This window comes from Asparagus officinalis, chromosome 7 (assembly GCF_001876935.1).
Source record: "Asparagus officinalis chromosome 7, Aspof.V1, whole genome shotgun sequence".
NCBI lineage: Eukaryota > Viridiplantae > Streptophyta > Magnoliopsida > Asparagales > Asparagaceae > Asparagus > Asparagus officinalis.
The window spans coordinates 144837616-144855832 of record NC_033800.1 but is presented as its reverse complement, the minus strand read 5'-3'; the positions used below and the strand labels follow the sequence as shown (position 1 = coordinate 144855832).

Genomic DNA, 18217 nt, shown 5'->3' with positions numbered 1-18217 from the left:
TCTGATTCTGTGTTGGTGCTCAATCAGCACATATGAAGCTATCTTTTATTAAAGACATATATGTACACAAGACGACCAAATAACTATCTACAATAATTGATTTTAACTAAAGGATCAAATGGAACATGTTTTTTTTTTTAAATATAAGTTATAAAAGTAAAAACATTACCATAGCAAAAGAGAAATACCTGGAAACCCCAAAAGAGAGAGTATATATATCGTGTAACGATGCTATGTTTTGTACTTAAGAGAACAGCTTGTTCATAAATTCCATAGTCAAAACCAGCATCAATATCAAAGCAATTAGTAGAAGAATTATCATTGCGCCAATCGTCCCAATGATGTGTTGATTCAAACCTGGTATCATAACCCCCGGTTCCACAGTCTATAAACTCCTTACAAAATGAGACATTTGACATGGAACAGGCGTCTTGTAGACATTTATTTACCCTCTACACAGAAGAAAATAGAGTTAGGTTTAACTGTTTAAGGCAGAGTTACAAGGAAAAGAAACATTCAACCATAGATCACCTTTTGGATAGCACTTTATACAAATAAAACAAGCTAACTAGAAGTATTGATTCAAGAAAGAAAACGGGTAGCGTAAAAAAAAAGACATTAAAATCATATGCATTCAATAAAAATTTTGGTCACTGCATAAAATGATACCATGCTCTTCTAACCTCAAATCAAGATCTGTTCCATTGGTTAAGGACATGCATACGGATACTAATTCAAGATGACCATTTGGTAACAGCATCACTTACAAACTGACGTTCGCTTAAATGGACTTCACCAACAGTCTAACATAAGCAATGAGCGACTAGGTGACAACCATATCCTAAAATTTGAGAATGTTCAAATGATGAAAAAGTTGAATTAAATGTCAGAATTTGCAAGCAAAAATGAAAATGAAAGAAAAAAATGGAGAAAAAATAAAAAACAGAAGAGGCTAGTTTTTCTATGGATGGCTACTAGAGATCCCCCACCACTCTCCCTATACAGAACTGCCACTCCAAACTCCCAATATTTCCAATTTTGCTCTTGTCTCTTTGTCTGCACACATGGTCTATTTTAATATCTTCGCTGCTTACTATTCATCTAAATCACCACCCTAGCTGAGCAAATATACAAATTTCTCCACGATCAATTCTAGTTTATCTCTGTTTTCTATTATATGATTATGCATGCATTTTGCAATGAATTATGCTTAATATGCACATAGCACTTACTAGCCACCTTGTTATGTTCAAAGCCCTTCCTTACCTGTAAACCAAAAAGGTACCAGCATGAACCTACTACGTGCCCAGCCAACACAAACATAAGAAGATTAATGACAAAATTTGCCCATGCAGACTCAAATATGAAGCCACTTGCTGACTGCCCAGCAAGCAAGGGTAAAAATCTGACAATTCTTGGTACATATTGGAGAAGAACGGTAGCACGTAATAGACTTTTTGCAAAGTTCGCTGCTGATGATCCAAAAGCAGTTGGTATGACAGCCAATATCATGACCTTCACCAAGACAAAAGGCAAAAAGAAATTTTATAGATCAAAACTAAGAGATAGTCAATATAATTATCTACTAAATATTTATTCTTCCTTTTGGTTCCTTTATAAACAATGTCCACGCCAAAAGCATTAATCAATATTTAACTTCAACAAAAATAAAGCATTAAGTTGATATCAACTTGACATAAACAGCAAAAATAATAAGAATCAATCAGCTCAGTTGTTGATATAAAATTTAATAGCAAAAACCCACAAAAGAGAATCACATGAATAAAAATAATGTCGTGCACATGTGATGTTGGAGATGCGCCAATTAGAAATAAGCTTCGCATTTTCAATTGAAAAAAGTAATTGACTGAGGACAGTTTAATTGTCTGCAATAAAGAGAAGAATTAGTGGCCACCACACATTAGTGCATGACCTTTGGTAAGTAGTTGAGTACATGCACCCAAGGAGTACTATACTGACATCAAAATCTCAAATGAGTTGCATCCTAAACAGCAGTAACTTTGTGGCAAGTTGGATCAGGCTCAGGTCAGATAATTGGGTTAAGATTGTTCCCCACCCCACTCCAATCTCCAAAAGAAAAGTATGAAGACACACACAGCACAAAAAATCAAGTGTCCCCTTCATCTTAAAGAAATTACTCCCTCCACGTGTCATTATGATGTTGTCTTCCATCCGTAAACCAGCATGCTGTTTTACAAATGATTTTTTTTTTGTGAAACAATTGGCCCAAGACCTTAAGTTTAAACTCTTGGTGAAGTGGTCAGCTTACATGGACACGGGCAGAAATAATCTCTGTTGTTTTCTACTATATGCAAAATTAAGAGCAAAATGACAGAAGTATCATATAACGAATACAACAAACTGAAGTATCCGGTTATATTTGTAAAACACAATACTTCATATCATATTGTAACAGGCCTTCCATGAGCATGCGAGAATCTGCAACAATGTTCTGCAATCAATTTCATTTCAAAAAGTTGCATAACCCCTTTATTAGTAGCTTTCTGGAAATTTTTCAAAAAAAGGAGGATCTATATGGAGGTGATCATCACTGATTTAGCATTTTTTAAAACAGAACTTAAGTTATATGGTAAAAACCATATAAAAAAGGTAACCCAGCTTAGCATAATTCATCCATTAGATAATCTGCCAACCATTTATTCACATACCTTATGGTGAAGGGACAATAAATGAAACACAGATGAATTTGGAACTGCAAACAAAAGATGCCTCTATTCACAAATCACAACTTATCAGCTCTACTACTGGTTGACATGAGAATTTATTGAAAGAAAGGAATACAATGTACACAAAGAAAATACAAACAATTCAAATTGTAATATTACTTTAAAATGATGGGTTGAGATTAGATGTTTAAATAGATCAATACATCTTTTTCGAACATACTATCACCACCATCCACAAAGCCATATGGACATCAAAATACAAACAATTTGAACTGTCAGATTAATTCAAAGGTCTTACATCATGATAATGGGCTTGAGAGTAGTTGTTTAAATGAATCGATTTATCTTTCTTTTCATGGAAGATAAGTTGAGTCTTGGAGGTATATGAAATATAATAGAACAAAAAGACATATAGAAAGCTTAAGCTTCAGAGAAGACATGAGCTAGCAATTTCATATTAGTTTCAGAAGGAATCTTCGTGATCATTTTCTCCAATCCAAAGAAACATCATTAAGACAAGGCTAGAACAAAGCAGTAATCCAAAAACAGGAAACATAATCTGAGCAGCAGGGGCAAACTGCACATGGTTTGTGTTGACTAGCCCCTGCAGCTAGCTAGAGGAAGGCACAAGAAGAAATTGTTACCTGAGGAAGTGGCAGAACAACAAATAGATCAAGTAGAAAATAACCACGAAGATAATGAACAGCAATTTTCTTTGGCTGATCAACTAAAGCACCTGCGCCGACAACTCTAGATTCAGGAGCCACATAAGCCAGCCTGAACTGCAACAGATGGATCAATTACATTGATCATGTAAGTGATATTTTACAAATTAAAATAAATCAAAACTTAAACCACATTTTATCTAATAAAGCAAACATCTTTTCCAAGTTTTTAAGTCAATTGAAACCAGCATAAAGTTCTGATGGACTTATCATTGCATAGAAGAAACTAACATGTTCAAGGATTACAGACTATCAATGATTGGAAGAGTAGGTGGAACAAATAACTGATCATAAAGAGTCAAATACTTTTAGACAAATATATTAAATAAAATCACTTATATAAAACATATAAAAATTATTAAATTGAAATCAACATAAAACCCATTATTTAATCATGATATTTCTAAGTTTCTACAACAAAAGGTCCAGTTTCAGGTTGTAAGAGTAGAGTAGGAAAATATTCCTTGCAGAATCTAGTTAATGAAAATTCTTTAAGAGTCTAGCATTTCAAAAGGCATAATTGCAACCCATTATAAAGTGCCTTAAAATTTTAGATCTGAACAGAAGATCATAAAGTATGATGTTATGGAACTGTAACAAACCTAATGAGACCTCTAGGTAAGTGCAAAACGTAGCACTATAATACAGCTCAAGACCATTCCAACGTAATTTTCTTGAAGTTCAATTCTTTCTTGAATGAGAATTCTTCTTTTGGTTTTATCACCCAACCAAGATAACCATATCCTGAGTAATGTTTAATCATTCAAAAACTAACTACTGACATTAAAGGCATAATAAAATGTCATATATGGTGAACAAGTGATCCCTTCCAACGTGAAGTGTATATATGATATAACAGCATCTTACCTGAAGAAATATGTGCAGTAAGTAAATAAAATCAGTCACACTTCTCACAACTGCAATTGATGTTGCCAAGGACCAGTTCAACACTATGCATTTGTTATACTGCTCAAGAAAAATGAGAACTGTCAAGTTGTTTGCTATAGAAACAAACGAAAATTCTTGTACCAATATTTCATCTTAAACTAATAAACTCCACGATCAGAAAACAACACAAGGCTCAAGTTAAATATTCAGTATTCTAATCTGTGTTAACGATTACAGATAATAAAAAGAGATGATTAAAAGAACACAAGAAGATGTTTTCATAATATCTACAATGAACTTTGTAAATTCTAAAAAAGTCATCCAATAAAAGAAAACTACGGAATTAAAAATTTATCACTAAAACGAAGACAAGCTTATTCCTACTATCAAAATTATAAATGACATTCAGTATGAACTTATGCCACAAGAATCACACCAAGTTTAGTGGCATTTATACAATCATCTCCGATAGAAGCGTAGTAACTTTTCCACAGGGTACAGGTCAATAGGTAGAGAAATTAATAGCATGTTATGTATGTCCCCACAAGTACAGCTTAATAGATAGTGATTCCTGAAATTAGTAGGCATAGAAAGGAATGCTCCCAATAAATTAGTAGCATTTGAAGCAATGCTCCTCACAAGGGCCACAAAAGCACACGAATACATGGTTCTTTGTGTATTGCTATGATAGATAGCATACTTTTAGCTGCTTCCTCAACAATTTACAGTTACCAAAAATACCCCTACGTCTATGTATTTAATAATGAAAATTGATTAATGAATGCGTTACACACCTTCTAAGACCGCTCAGCTATCTCCAAAGGTCTAAACTTAATGCCAAAATATTTACTGTAAGAACCTTATGCATTATGGACTTAATATTTTATAAAATCAAATATCTTTTACGCAGTTGTACTAGTGAGGTAAATGATAAGGAGTCAGAAAATGAAGAAGTGATAATTGCAACTTTTGAACCTTGAATACCAATCAAGTGTCATATGGATGTTATTATATGATGCTGCTAGCATATCCAATAAATATGTTGAGTTATTTAGATAGTGATTAGTCAATGTTGTAAGGACCTATTTGTAAGAGTGCACTTATATAAAAGGGGTACCTCTCTATGAGAAACTAACCCTAATTCTTACCCAAAAGTCTACATGGTATCAGAGCCATGTGACGGCGTCACCCGCGTCTCTCGCCTCTAATCCTTCTCGTGAGCTAGGCGTGATCGGGATCTCAAGACGACGGAGAACCGCTGTTGCTGATCTCAAGACGACGAAGACGACGAAAGCTGACGAAGCCCGACGATCCGCCGCTGAGCCGACCGGTTCCCGACGAGATCCGCTGTCGCTGACTCAAGACGACGAAGAAACCCCCCTCGGATCCGACGAGATCCGACAAAGATCTGACGAAAACAAGGATCGGACTTGTCTCCGGCGTCCGATCTCCCCTACCGCCGCCTCCCTCCGCCTCATCGCCGCGATCGCATCCTCAGGGTCACTCTCGTATCGCGTTCTTGGGTCGCCTCATCTGCGTTTTTTTGGTTTGGTTGATTCGATACTTGGAGAGAGAGGTTGGGATCAAGGTCAAAGTGATGCGACCAGTCTCCGTCGTTTGTTTCTCTACCATTTTTTTGATGCTTCCTGCATATTTATCCGACCAGCTAAGTTTGGCACGTGTTCCTTGAGAAGAGATTGGGCCTGTTGATTTTCTTTTAAGACTGGTTTGAGTTGAAGATTAAGTGATATTTTTTCAGAGTGGAGACTGGAGATATTTACTTGTAGTTGAGTTGGGTTTGACCTTGTTTCTATGATGGGTTTGAGATAAGGGTTGTCAACTGTGAAAATGGGAACACCTGTGACTAGTCAGGAATTGAAGGAGATCCTGGAGGGGGTAGCCAGGGTATTTCAGACCAAACTAGAGGAGAATTCCAGTAGGTCGGTTGTGACCACATCGGAGTCGACACAAGTAATGGAGAGGGTAAAGTTGTTGCCGAATGACATCAAGCTTGAGGGGACAAGAAACTATCTGAGTTGGTCTCGGAGGGCATTGCTGAACCTTCGAATCACAGGACTTGAAAAGTATGTGAAGGGGGAATGCATTGAGCCGGAGAATAAGACGAGTGTTGAGTGGAACACATGGAGTAATACTAATTCTCTGGTGGTTTCTTGGTTGTTGACTTCTGTGTCTTCAACCATAGCTGGAATGGTGGAGTCTATCTCAAGTGCAGCTGATGTCTGAAGGACATTGGAGGGGATGTACTCTGGAGCTGGGAGTGTGATGATGATGATGGAAGTGGAGGAGAAGATTGATGCTACCACACAAGGGGAGAAGACAATCCATCAGTATGCAGCAGAGCTACGTCACTTATGGGCGGATTTGGATCACTATGATCCATTATCGCTACAAAACCAGGCAGATGTTCTTTTGGGGAGACAATATCTTGAGCGCAGGCGTGTGGCTCGTTTTCTTAAGGGTCTGAATCCAAAGTTTGAGGGGAGGAGGGCAGCAATGTGCCATCTGTCATCTCTTCCCTCTTTGGATGAGGCTATTGCATCGATGGAACAAGAGGAGATCAGACAGAAGGTGATGATAGGTGAGGCCTCACCTGCTGTCCGCTCGGCATTGGTGGTTCCGGATACTCACATCAGAGATGATAGAGAGTGCTATAATTGTGGAAAGAAAGGACATCTCAGCTACAATTGCCCTCAACCCCGTAACACTGGTGGCAACCGAGGAGGCAGAGGACAGAGAGGTGGCCGTGCAGGTCGAGGAGGCAGGGGACGTGGAGGCCGAGGAGTTGCTCACCTAGCTGTGGCAGATGAGTCTCAGGCTACTATTGGGATGACTGGAGCTAAAATAACAGAGCTGGAGGAACTACGTCTGTTCAAGCTTCAGGCTGAGAGTTCGAAGGACAAGGGACAAGTCACTCAGAATCTGGATACAACTACATGCTTTGGTAACTTTATTGATTATGCTCATGCGAACAAAGGTACACAGGTTCTGGCACTTGCATCCACTAAAACTCATGTTGATTGGATCATAGACTCAGGTGCATCTAGGCATGTCACGGGAACATCTAGTGAGTTTGCATTATATTATCCTAGTAAGCATATGCATCCCGAGACAGTTCAGACTGCTGATGGGACATCTCAACCCATCAGAGGTACTGGCTCAGTCCATTGCACTTCATCTCTTACCTTGTCATCCGTATTGCATGTTCCTTCGTTTCCAGTTAACTTACTCTCAGTTAGCTCTCTCATTGATCAATTAAATTGCACCGGGTTGTTTGATCGGGATTTGTGTGTCTTTCAGGAGAAGGAAACTGGGAGGAGGATTGGGACTGGCATCAAGCGTGATGGTCTTTGGTACTTGGACAGGGAGACTGCAATGATTGCTGCTGCTGTTAGCGGAGGGCCAGAGGCAGAAGCGAGCTTGAACATTACCGGTTAGGGCATTTATCTTTTGAGAGTTTGAATAGATTAGAACCTGAGTTAATGAAGAAAGTGGATAGAAAAGAGTTATTTTGTAATGCATGTGAACTTGGAAAACATACTCGTTCTACTTATAGAATGATTGGTGTTCGAAGTTGTGAACCATTTGCACTTGTCCATTCTGATGTTTGGGGACCATGTCCTACTACCTCTATTAGTGGTTTTAGATGGTTTGTTACTTTTATTGATTGCTATTCACGTAAGGTCTGGATATACATGATGAAACAGAAATCTGAGGTTTACAAATGTTTTCAAGACTTCTCGGCCTATGTGAAGACACAGTTTGGAGTGCAGGTGAAGATTCTCCGAACAGATAATGAGACTGAGTATGTCAACAAGGAGTTTGCCGCTTTCATCTCTAGTCAGGGAATCATTCATCAAACCACATGTCCAGACACCCCTGCTCAGAATGGGATAGCTGAACGTAAGAACAGGCATCTACTGGAAGTGGCCCGCTCATTGATGTTGACAATGAATGTGCCTAAGTTTTTATGGAGTGAGGCTGTCATGACATCAGCTTATTTGATCAACAGGATGCCATCAAGAGTGTTAGGGATGAAGACACCATGTGAGATGCTCTTGGGCTCGAATGTTTTTGTTGTTCCACCAAGAGTATTTGGATGCACATGTTATGTGAGGGATCACAGAATGATGGTGAGTAAACTGGATCCGCAAGCAGTTAAATGTATTTTTGTTGGCTACTCATCAAGTCAAAAAGGATATAAGTGTTGGTGTCCCACTGAAAGAAGGTTGTTTGTCAGTATGGATGTGACTTTTCGGGAGTTTGAACCTTTTTATGGGGAGAAGACGGAGTTGAGTTCCTTGTTTGGAGATGACTCTACTGATGCTAGTAGAGAGGGGGGGAATGAGAATGAAAATGAGAATGACGTCGTGGTTGGGTTGATTCCATGTCCTCTTGAGTTACCGAGCAGTGATGGTACATCGCCGAGTAATGGTGGCGACTCAGGAGGTGACAGTCAAGGTCAGGGGGAGCTGAGAGTATACACGAGGAGACAGAAACAACAGCATGAGCCGCCTCCTGTGCCTATGCCAGTGCCCACAAATGTTGATGGCTCAAGTCCCTCCTCTCCAGTGACTTCTCCACCTGAGTCGATAGGTAACGAGTTCTTCCCTGATACTTCTAATACTCTCGTCTTGCCCCGCAGAACCCCCAGAGTTAATGCTGGAAAACCTCCAGCTAAGTTTGGTAGTTAGGATACTAACATTGCAAATTACATTTCATATGCATCCATTCCACCTGCATATAAGTCATTCATTGCATCATTACATTCAGTGCCTGTACCTAACAACTGGCAGGTCGCTAAGCAAGACCCTAAGTGGTTGAGTGCCATGCAAGAGGAACTTTGGGCCTTGAAGAAGAATGATACATGAGAGCTGGTACATTTGCCAGCCGGGAAGCGTGCTGTCGGATGTAAGTGGGTGTATACGGTTAAGCAAACTTCAGAGGGCAAGATCGACAGATACAAAGCCAGATTGGTTGCTAAAGGCTACAGTCAAACGTATGGCATTGACTATGACGAGACATTTGCTCCAGTAGCAAAGATGAGCATTGTTAGAGTGTTGGTGTCATGTGCTGCCAACTTCAATTGGCCACTACATCAGCTAGATGTCAAGAATGCCTTTTTGCATGGAGATCTTCAAGAGGAGGTGTATATGGAGATTCCACCAGGCTTCGCTACTTCTCAAATAGCTGGGAAGGTGTGCAAGTTGAAGAAGTCTTTGTATGGGTTAAAACAGTCTCCGATGGCATGGTTTGACAGATTCAGGTTGGCGGTCTGCGGTATGGGGTACAAGCAGTGTAATGGGGATCATACTGTGTTTTACAGGCACTCCAAAACTCGTATCACTATTCTGACAGTCTATGTTGATGATATTGTAATCACTGGAGATGATGTTGAAGAAATCCTAAGATTGAAGAAAAGATTAGGAGAGGAATTTGAAGTTAAAGATCTGGGGCAGTTGAAATACTTTCTCGGAATTAAAATTGCAAGGTCGCGAAAGGGTATAGTGCTTTCTCAGCGGAAGTATGTTCTGGATCTTCTCTCAGAGACAGGGATGTTGGGGTGCAGAGTTGCATCTACTCCTATCGAGCAGAATCAAGTAAAGAGCAATATCAAAGATTGGTTGGACGACTTATATATCTATGCCATACGAGACCTGATATTACTCATGCCGTGAGTGTGGTGAGTAGATATATGCATGATCCCAGAGAGCAGCATATGGAAGCAGTTCGCAGAATTCTTAGATATATTAAGGGAAGCCCAGGAAAGGGGTTGTGGTTCAGAAGTTTTGGACATCTGAGAATTGAAGGCTACTGTGATGCTGATTGGGCAGGCTGTATGGATGATCGTAGGTCCACTACAGACTACTGTGTATTTGTTGGAGGCAATCTCGTATCTTGGTGTAGCAAGAAGCAAGATATGGTGGCTAGGTCTACAGCTGAGGCGGAGTACAGGGCTATGGCAGTTGGTCTGTGCGAGTTGATGTGGGTCAAAAACATATTATCTGAGCTGCGCTTGTTTAGAAGAGACTCCTTACAACTTTGGTGTGACAACAAATCGGCGATTAATATTGCAAACAATCCAGTTCAGCATGATCGCACCAAACATGTGGAGATCGATCGGTTCTTTATCAAGGAGCAACTGAATAGAGGAGTTCTGACTTTGAACTATGTGAAATCAGAAGAGCAGTTAGCTGATTGTTTAACAAAAGGATTAGGTTCTAGAGAGTATGATATCTTTTGTAACAAGATGGGGATGATAGATATCTATCGTCCATCTTGAGGGGGAGTGTTGAGTTATTTAGATAGTGATTAGTCAATGTTGTAAGGACCTATTTGTAAAAGTGCACTTATATAAAAGGGGTACCTCTCTATGAGAAACTAACCCTAATTCTTACCCAAAAGTCTACAAAATAAAATAGGATACAAATGTAAGCTGTTGTGCAATCATACTAAGTGACCATTTAGAGATAACTCCCCAATGACTTCCTAACTGGATGATGAAATATAAAATAAAATAGGAAAGATGATAATCGGTTTAAGGTTCACAAATGCAAGCCAATGCATGGATGATGTAAAAGGAAGTCTGACCACTACGTTGACTTCAACAACTCACCCCTCATGGGGACTAGCCAGGAGGCCAACCATCCCAGCACTTTCTCTACCTAGAGGCCTAGCTGTGAATCTTTGAGTTTATAAACCATCATACAGAGACCATATTCTATGTGGATACAAGTCACATGACATACTCCCCAACATTAACTGTCTAGTGTCCTTGCAGCTCGCAAGGCAAACACCAGTAGGCAATGCCGAAATCTAGAGTGGTCTCCAGGGTCTAGGGGCAGCCCCCCACAATGCCCTTATATGATATGAGCAATTGGTGGCATTTAGGTTCCTGCATCTTGCTGGCCAATGATAGTACTGCTATTTCTGAAGCCTGCTTAACCACAGGGTGCTTATCAGACTTGCAGCTTGCTCCTTCACCAATGCCACCTGTGTTTGATCGTTGGGTTTCACAGTTATCTAGAGAACAGACCACTAAGTTTTTGGACCTGGTGACTATCTAAGAAAGACTAGCTATGACCATTGTTCTGAGTTGTGTAGAACACAAGAAGAAAGACATTCCATAACATCATCAAGCCACTTTGGAAAAGAGATGTAATGAAGTGAATTTAATCATTTAACAATTCACGTCAACTGGATGATTTGATATTTGAAAGTGATGTATTCTTCACTAGATCGTATTTAAAAAGAACAACAATCTCAAGGAGCTTCATGACAAGAAAAAATAAAGATAATGTAAGAGCATACTATGCAATGAGAAATAATATTAAAGTAAGATGAATTAAATAGGATCAAGTCGTATTGTTTAAAAAGATTTGAGAAAGGAGAAAGCATACCTTTTGTACAGAAAATAAGTAGAAAAATAATGGATCTATGAAAATTGCCACCAAGCAAGAAATAACAAAGAATTTGTTCCACTGCTGAACAACCTTGGTATGTGGATTCATTATAGGAAAAGATGAATTAAAAAATGCAATGAACTTCCTTTTCCATCCTTCAGAGTCCCCATAAAGAATGTTACGAAGCTGCAAAAAGTATGGCAAGGAACATTTCAAACATGAGCAAAAATATAAGTCAAAACTTCAGACCTTCCAATAATATCCTAAAAGGAAGTAGGACTGGTCAGGGATATAATTATTAAATATGAAACAGTAAAAAAGAATGTTTTACACAGAATCATTGTCGATAAGCAATCATGCACGGGAAATGAATAAGTGAGAAGATCTAGCCAGAGCTGCAGCAAGAAATTCCAAATAAAAACTGAAAACCCAGTCAATGAAGTTAAAAAATAAAATAAATAAAGCATTTACATACTAGAAAATGACCCTCAAATTTAATATGCATATGTATGACAGCAGTCACAAGGCATTTTACGCATTTTCCATATGTCAGCTGAGGAAAAATATCAATAATATGATTAACCCAATAACGATAGAGTACTTCCCTCATCACAAGATAAAAGCATCAGATAGCTTGTCAGATTCATATGGTACAAATAACTGTAACACGATAATGAAAGTAAGGAAGCACCTTAGCATCTAGATGAAGTGAACCTTTGTAGGTACTCCGCTTGGTTTTATAGGTTGCAGGACAAGTTGTGCAATCAGGGTTATTGCATAACCCCAGTGGCCCTGACTTCAATAAATGCTCATGTTTTCCTACACTGCCACTGTCCTTCCAGCCACTCTCACCCATTTCTTCTGGCACGATCACAAATGGTTTACTACGTTGTTTTCCAAGATGAGGTCCCGCACCCTCAGGTTTCTGATCAATAAATAGAGGACCACTCATAGGTATAAAACGGGAGGATCTTTCACCGCGCAGAGGACCGGTATGGGATATAAAAGCATCATCACTTTCATAAGATGAACTCACTGGTGACGACATTGATGCACTCCTAGCAGTATATTTTTTTGATTTAACATAATTGTCTGAAAGCATCGGGATCTTATCTGAGTCAGCCATCTCACAAAATAACCTGCAAGAGCAAATGCGTTAACTATTGGAAAGAAAGAAAAAACTCCTTTCATTCATTTAATCTATCCATGATTTATCTAAACCAGCTTCAAACATATGAAAGTCAGAAATTATGCTTACAAAATTTTCACGGAACAACCAAAATCATAGTCCCTGGATATCTGTATACGTTAAATAAACATAGGAAGGGTAATTATAAACCATACCCTGGCCCAAGCATGCTTACCTACTGAGTTTCCACAGAGGTTCCTCTTTGAGCTTTCTAGCTACAAACAAAACAAAACAAACTCTTGTGCTAATTGCAGCTATTTCTACCAAAGGTTTCCTAGCAAATAACCAACGAATGCAATGTGGGGACTTGACATACTTCTCATTCCATCGCCTCTCTAACAAAAACTAAAAATAAATAAATATATAAAAGCTACCAGGCTAAATGGCACTTAAATACCTTATGTTTCACCACATTTACGCTAAAATATCTTAAGTTGTAAAAAGTAGCAGTTTGATACCCTTAGTTGCAAAAAAAATAGCACTTTGATATGCTAAATTGTAAAAAGAACTGGCACTTAAATAGCCTACTATTTCATCACATTTACACTTAAATGTTCTAAGTTGTAAAAAGTAGCACTTTAATACCCTCAGTTGTAAGAAAGTGGCACTTTAGTACCCTAAGTTGTAAGAAAGTAGCACTTTAATAACTTCTGCAAATTTTCAGAAAATATTCCTAGGAATATTTCCATGACAATTTTGTACAACTTAGGATATTAAAATGCTACAACTTAGGGTACTCAAATGTAGAGGCCGGTGGTGAAACAATAGGGGTGTTTAAGTGCCATTTAGCCAAACTGCTACTTCACAAATGAGCCACATTGTTCATATAAAGTTTAGTTCTACCATCAGGTTTGTGATACAAGGTGCTAAGTTGAGAATGTATGTCGTACAACTTCAGCACGCTAGCCTTCAAAAACAGTTTTTTTTTGTGCGTGCGTGCGTGCGCGTGCCTAATTTAACTTTTGAATCTCCATCCAAGCATAAGGAACATCGCATAAAGCTAATTTCCATCAAGAAATATTCCTCTCATCTCCCTACTACCAATATCTCCGTAATCTAGAAGCACTGAGCATGAAAAAAAAAAGCAAAGATACAATTTCATACTAACTTAATTAGCAAAGTTCAAATATCATTAATAAGATTTCAATAAGAAAAATTATAACAAACATCAAATCAACATTGACCCGAAAAAAAAAACCTAGACGATTCAGCTCCCCCTACGAGCAAGTTGAACAGCAGACTACAACAAAAAAGATGATGCCATCATTACTAATTATTTCTCATAAAATCGCAATAAACGAAAATCACCGAATAAGGAAAGAAAGAAAACGTACCGCGAACTTCTTGGCGAGGATGAGAGGTTTCACATGGCCTAGGGCTTCAGGCCGGAGGGGGAGTTTTTAAGGGGCGCGGTAAGTTCACCGCTCCAGGGGCAGGCGGAGGACGGGACTCGCGAAAAAAGGAGGCTTTCGTCGGTCGTCGGAGTGAGGAGGGCGGTGACCGCACCGCGAGGGAAGAAGAAGAAGAAGAATGAGAATGTGACGGAGTCCAAAGTCCGTTTGTTGGACAAAAAGCGAAGAATAGTATGCTGAAAGCGGCAGTTTTTTCCACGGTATGGTAGACTCGATGATGACTTTCTTTTGATATTTATTATTAGTACCTTCCATCTTTTAGCGTTTTACCAATTAGTTCCTCAGACAATTGAAATTGCCACTAGGTCCCCAAATTTTTACGATCGTCTCAAATTAGCCCCTCTCCGATCGTCGCGCCGGATTTAATTTGTAATGGTGTCGCCGCTCCTAATGTCGCTTGCCCTGCATATTATTTTCGTTAGTGATGATCAGTTTATAAAGAAGAATGATATTTTGAAGAGAGTATTGCTCGTCGCTTATTTTTTATTACAAAATACCAAATATACCTCTTTATGTTTAGGTTACATTAAAACACGTATGTGTTTCCTTTAACCTGTTGTAAAATTTGGGGCTTAGCCATTTATTGAGAAAGAGAACACAATTTAGTAAGGTAAAATTGTAATTAACCTTGTCGGGTTAATAACTAAACCAATCAGAGTACATATATCGAACGAAAACTGGCGGGCTATTTGAGATAGCTCATAAGAATTAGAGGAGCATGTAGCAATTTCAATGATTTGAGCGACTAATCCCAAAATATGAAAGTTCGGTGTGTTTGGGAGTTTCCTAAGGGAATAGAAGGAAAGGTAAACAAAGGGAAGGGAAGGAAAGGGAAGGGAAGAAAATTGTAATATGTTGTTTGGGAGTTGAGTAAGGTGAATGAAGGTGAAAGGAAGTAAATATATGTAAATTTACATAAATAATTTTATACTAATAACACATCAGTCCTTTTATTTGACAACCTATAGTGTAGGTCGCCTAATCAAATAAGCGAACCTCATTAAATAGCTCATCTCAACTCGACTCGACCAAATTAAGAGCGAGTCGACTCCCAAAGTGCGCCTCGGGCCGAGTCAAAAGGCATCATGAATCAGCCAAATAATGACTTGAATTTTGTGTCAAATTTAAACTTATAGATGAATTCCACCAACTGATAAACTACGCTCATAACAACCCAAGTGGACCAAGTCACCCACACTTTCGGTGAATCTCACCCAAATGCCTTTAGCAGCGAACTTCACCCAAACATCTTCAGTAATGAACTTTGCCCAAACATCTTTGGTGAGCTTTGCCTAATGGTGTGTTTGGGAGTTTACTAAGGGAAGGGAAGGAAAGGTAAACAACGGGAAGGGAAGAGAAAGGAAGGGAAGGGAATTGTAATATGTTGTTTGGGAGTTGAGTAAGGTGAATGAAGGTGAAAGGAAGTAAATATATGTAAATTTACATAAATAATTTTATACTAATAACACATCAGTCCTTTTATTTGTTTTGATGGGGGTAAGAATGTCATTACACCCCTTTACCCTCCTTTACCCTCCTCTACCGCCCAAATCGGAGGGGAAAGAAAACTAAACAATTGTACCCTCTGTTCCCCTTCCTTCCTCCTTTCTATCCTCCTTAAAAAAACTCTCAAACAAGGTGAAAGCTGCATTTCTCTTCCCCTCCCCCTCTCTACCCTCCATCCAAACAGGGCATAAGGGACCAATACTGAAAAACTCTTCAAATTTCGCTTTTTTTTTTTTGACCTGTTCTTTTACACACTCAGGCGGGACCCAAAGGTACGAGGGAGTTATCATTGCGTTTGGTGGTGAAATTTTCGGGTTGAAATAACTGGTGGGGCCCTTCTTCGAAGGATAGAGCGATTAAAACGATGAGAGACCCGTGAAGAGTGGATATTATCGCTTCTGCATTATTTTGTGAGCATGAGAGACGCACGTGAAATGATTACTCGCATAATACTTGGAGGAACACTATTATGTTATGCAAATAAATCATTTCACGTGAAATGATTGCTTGCATGATTGGAAATCAAGAGGGTAGTGTTATGCAAATAGTAAATTTGGTGGACTATTGAATGGAAGTGAAAAAAAAAGTTTGCTCTTCACGAAAATTAATTTGGTTTTGTACCCGCTTGGGTTCTGGCAGAGTGTTGAATTTGATTTCTTCTTGTAGATTCCAGGTGTCTTTTAGCCACCTATGCACTTGAAATATCTTTGGGAAAAGTTTTTTTCAGAAATTTACAAACTAACATGAAGCAAAGTGTGTTTGTATCATGAGTGATCAAGAGGAATAAAAAAAGAGTGATAAAATGAGAAGCTAGAAGATCCGAGGCAATCATGCATGTTGGATGCTGGTGTGCTTTTTATTCAAACACTGGTTTCTTTAATTAATCTTTTCATGGTTTAATTGCACTTTGGTGATTTAAAGATTCGCTCATATCTACTTTTGATACCCCAAAGTTTTTCCTTACAATTTTTCAGAAGGAAAATGATTTAAGGACCCAAAATATGGGACCAAAGGAGGGGACAGGTGATGTGTCCCCTCCCTATTGCATAATGAGTTGGCATGGCCAACTTATTATGCAATAGGGAGGGGACACATCACTTGTCCCCTCATTTGGTCCTATATTTTGGGTTCCCGTAGCAGCACTCTTTTCAGAAATTTGAGTTTAAGCCCCCCACATATCATTGATTTATAAGAGTTTAATGAAACAAGTGCATGTATATAAATAGAATGTCTCCGGATGTACGCAAAGTCACGGGAATAAAAATAGTCGTTTCTACAAGAGACTATATATGAAAAGAATCTAGTCTCAAAACAAATGATGCTGAAACCGAAACTAGGGGTGAGCAAATGGTGGGGCCGGGCGATTTTAAACATTTTTTTATCAACAGAACCGAACCGAAATAGACATAAACTGAACCGAACCGTACCAAATTATTTCGGTTCGCTTCGGTCGGTTCATTCGGTTGTTATAGGCCCTATTCTCAGCGGGCAAATATGAAGGTTGACTTTGATCTTCATCACAATTGGAAGAAGGCGAAGGTGAAGGAAAACGAAGGAAGAAGAAGAAGAGGGGAGAGAGAGATTTGCGTTTTGAAATGACAACTGCTTTTGAGTCCCGTGAGAGGAAAGAGCAGGTTTGGTTTTGGTTTGGCTTTTTGCAAGAGAAAAGAACAAATAGATATGATCTCTCTCTCTATTATTTATGCAAGAAATCTAGCATTAGAGAATGACTCAAAAACTATTACATGGATACATGTTGAGTGAGCCTGCAGGGAAGGAAGAATGAGAGGGCCGTTGGGTACGCTATAAGTGGGTGATCTTTACATCAATCGGGTCAGTGCACACACCGATTGGAAATATTTGTACCTAACCCGGACCGAAGTATCTACTAAAACCAAACCGCACTGCGCAAAATTGGGTGGTTCCGTCGATTTATTCGGTTCAAACCCAACCTTGCACAGCCCTGTCAATCAAACTAATATTTAGTTGAACAAATAATACAAACAATCCAGTACAAGAAACAATAAGCAAACAACAATCATTCCCTAGCTCTGTTTGGCTTACGGATTGCATTTAGATACATGTAAACAATTTTAAGAACTCCACACCGATCAAAAAAAACTTGTTTGATTGTAGTAGATATTAAAGAGTAATCGCACGTGATAAAATCCAATAAAATTTTATTTGGTTGTACATAGATTTTGTTGAGAATACGTGATCGAAATCCCAAATTCAGATAAAAATAAGCATAATTTTAAGAAATTACATTTGATATTTTCCTTAATAAAAAAACACCCACAAGGGGACCCACCCCTAAAATCCCGATTCGGGTCCGAATTCGGGTATTTGAAATTTCTGAACCCGATAT

At 38.8% G+C, this 18217-nt stretch overlaps 1 protein-coding gene across 2 annotated transcripts in view; it reads right to left on the bottom strand.

Moving 5' to 3' along the window:
• LOC109848708 (probable cyclic nucleotide-gated ion channel 20, chloroplastic) overlaps positions 1–14537 on the bottom strand; it is a 23081-nt gene extending 8544 nt beyond the window's left edge. Inside the window, exons 1-8 of one of the 2 annotated variants that reach the window (XM_020418358.1) lie at positions 14266–14537; positions 14130–14171; positions 12434–12881; positions 11740–11928; positions 4301–4399; positions 3353–3490; positions 1267–1515; positions 189–452 (exon numbers count right to left, since the gene is read on the bottom strand). In XM_020418358.1, the coding sequence (XP_020273947.1) occupies positions 189–452; positions 1267–1515; positions 3353–3490; positions 4301–4399; positions 11740–11928; positions 12434–12868 (1374 nt within the window). In that variant the 5' untranslated portion in view covers positions 12869–12881; positions 14130–14171; positions 14266–14537. The remainder of the gene's footprint in view (positions 1–188; positions 453–1266; positions 1516–3352; positions 3491–4300; positions 4400–11739; positions 11929–12433; positions 12882–14129; positions 14172–14265) is intronic. The other variant, XM_020418357.1, reaches the window with a different exon arrangement.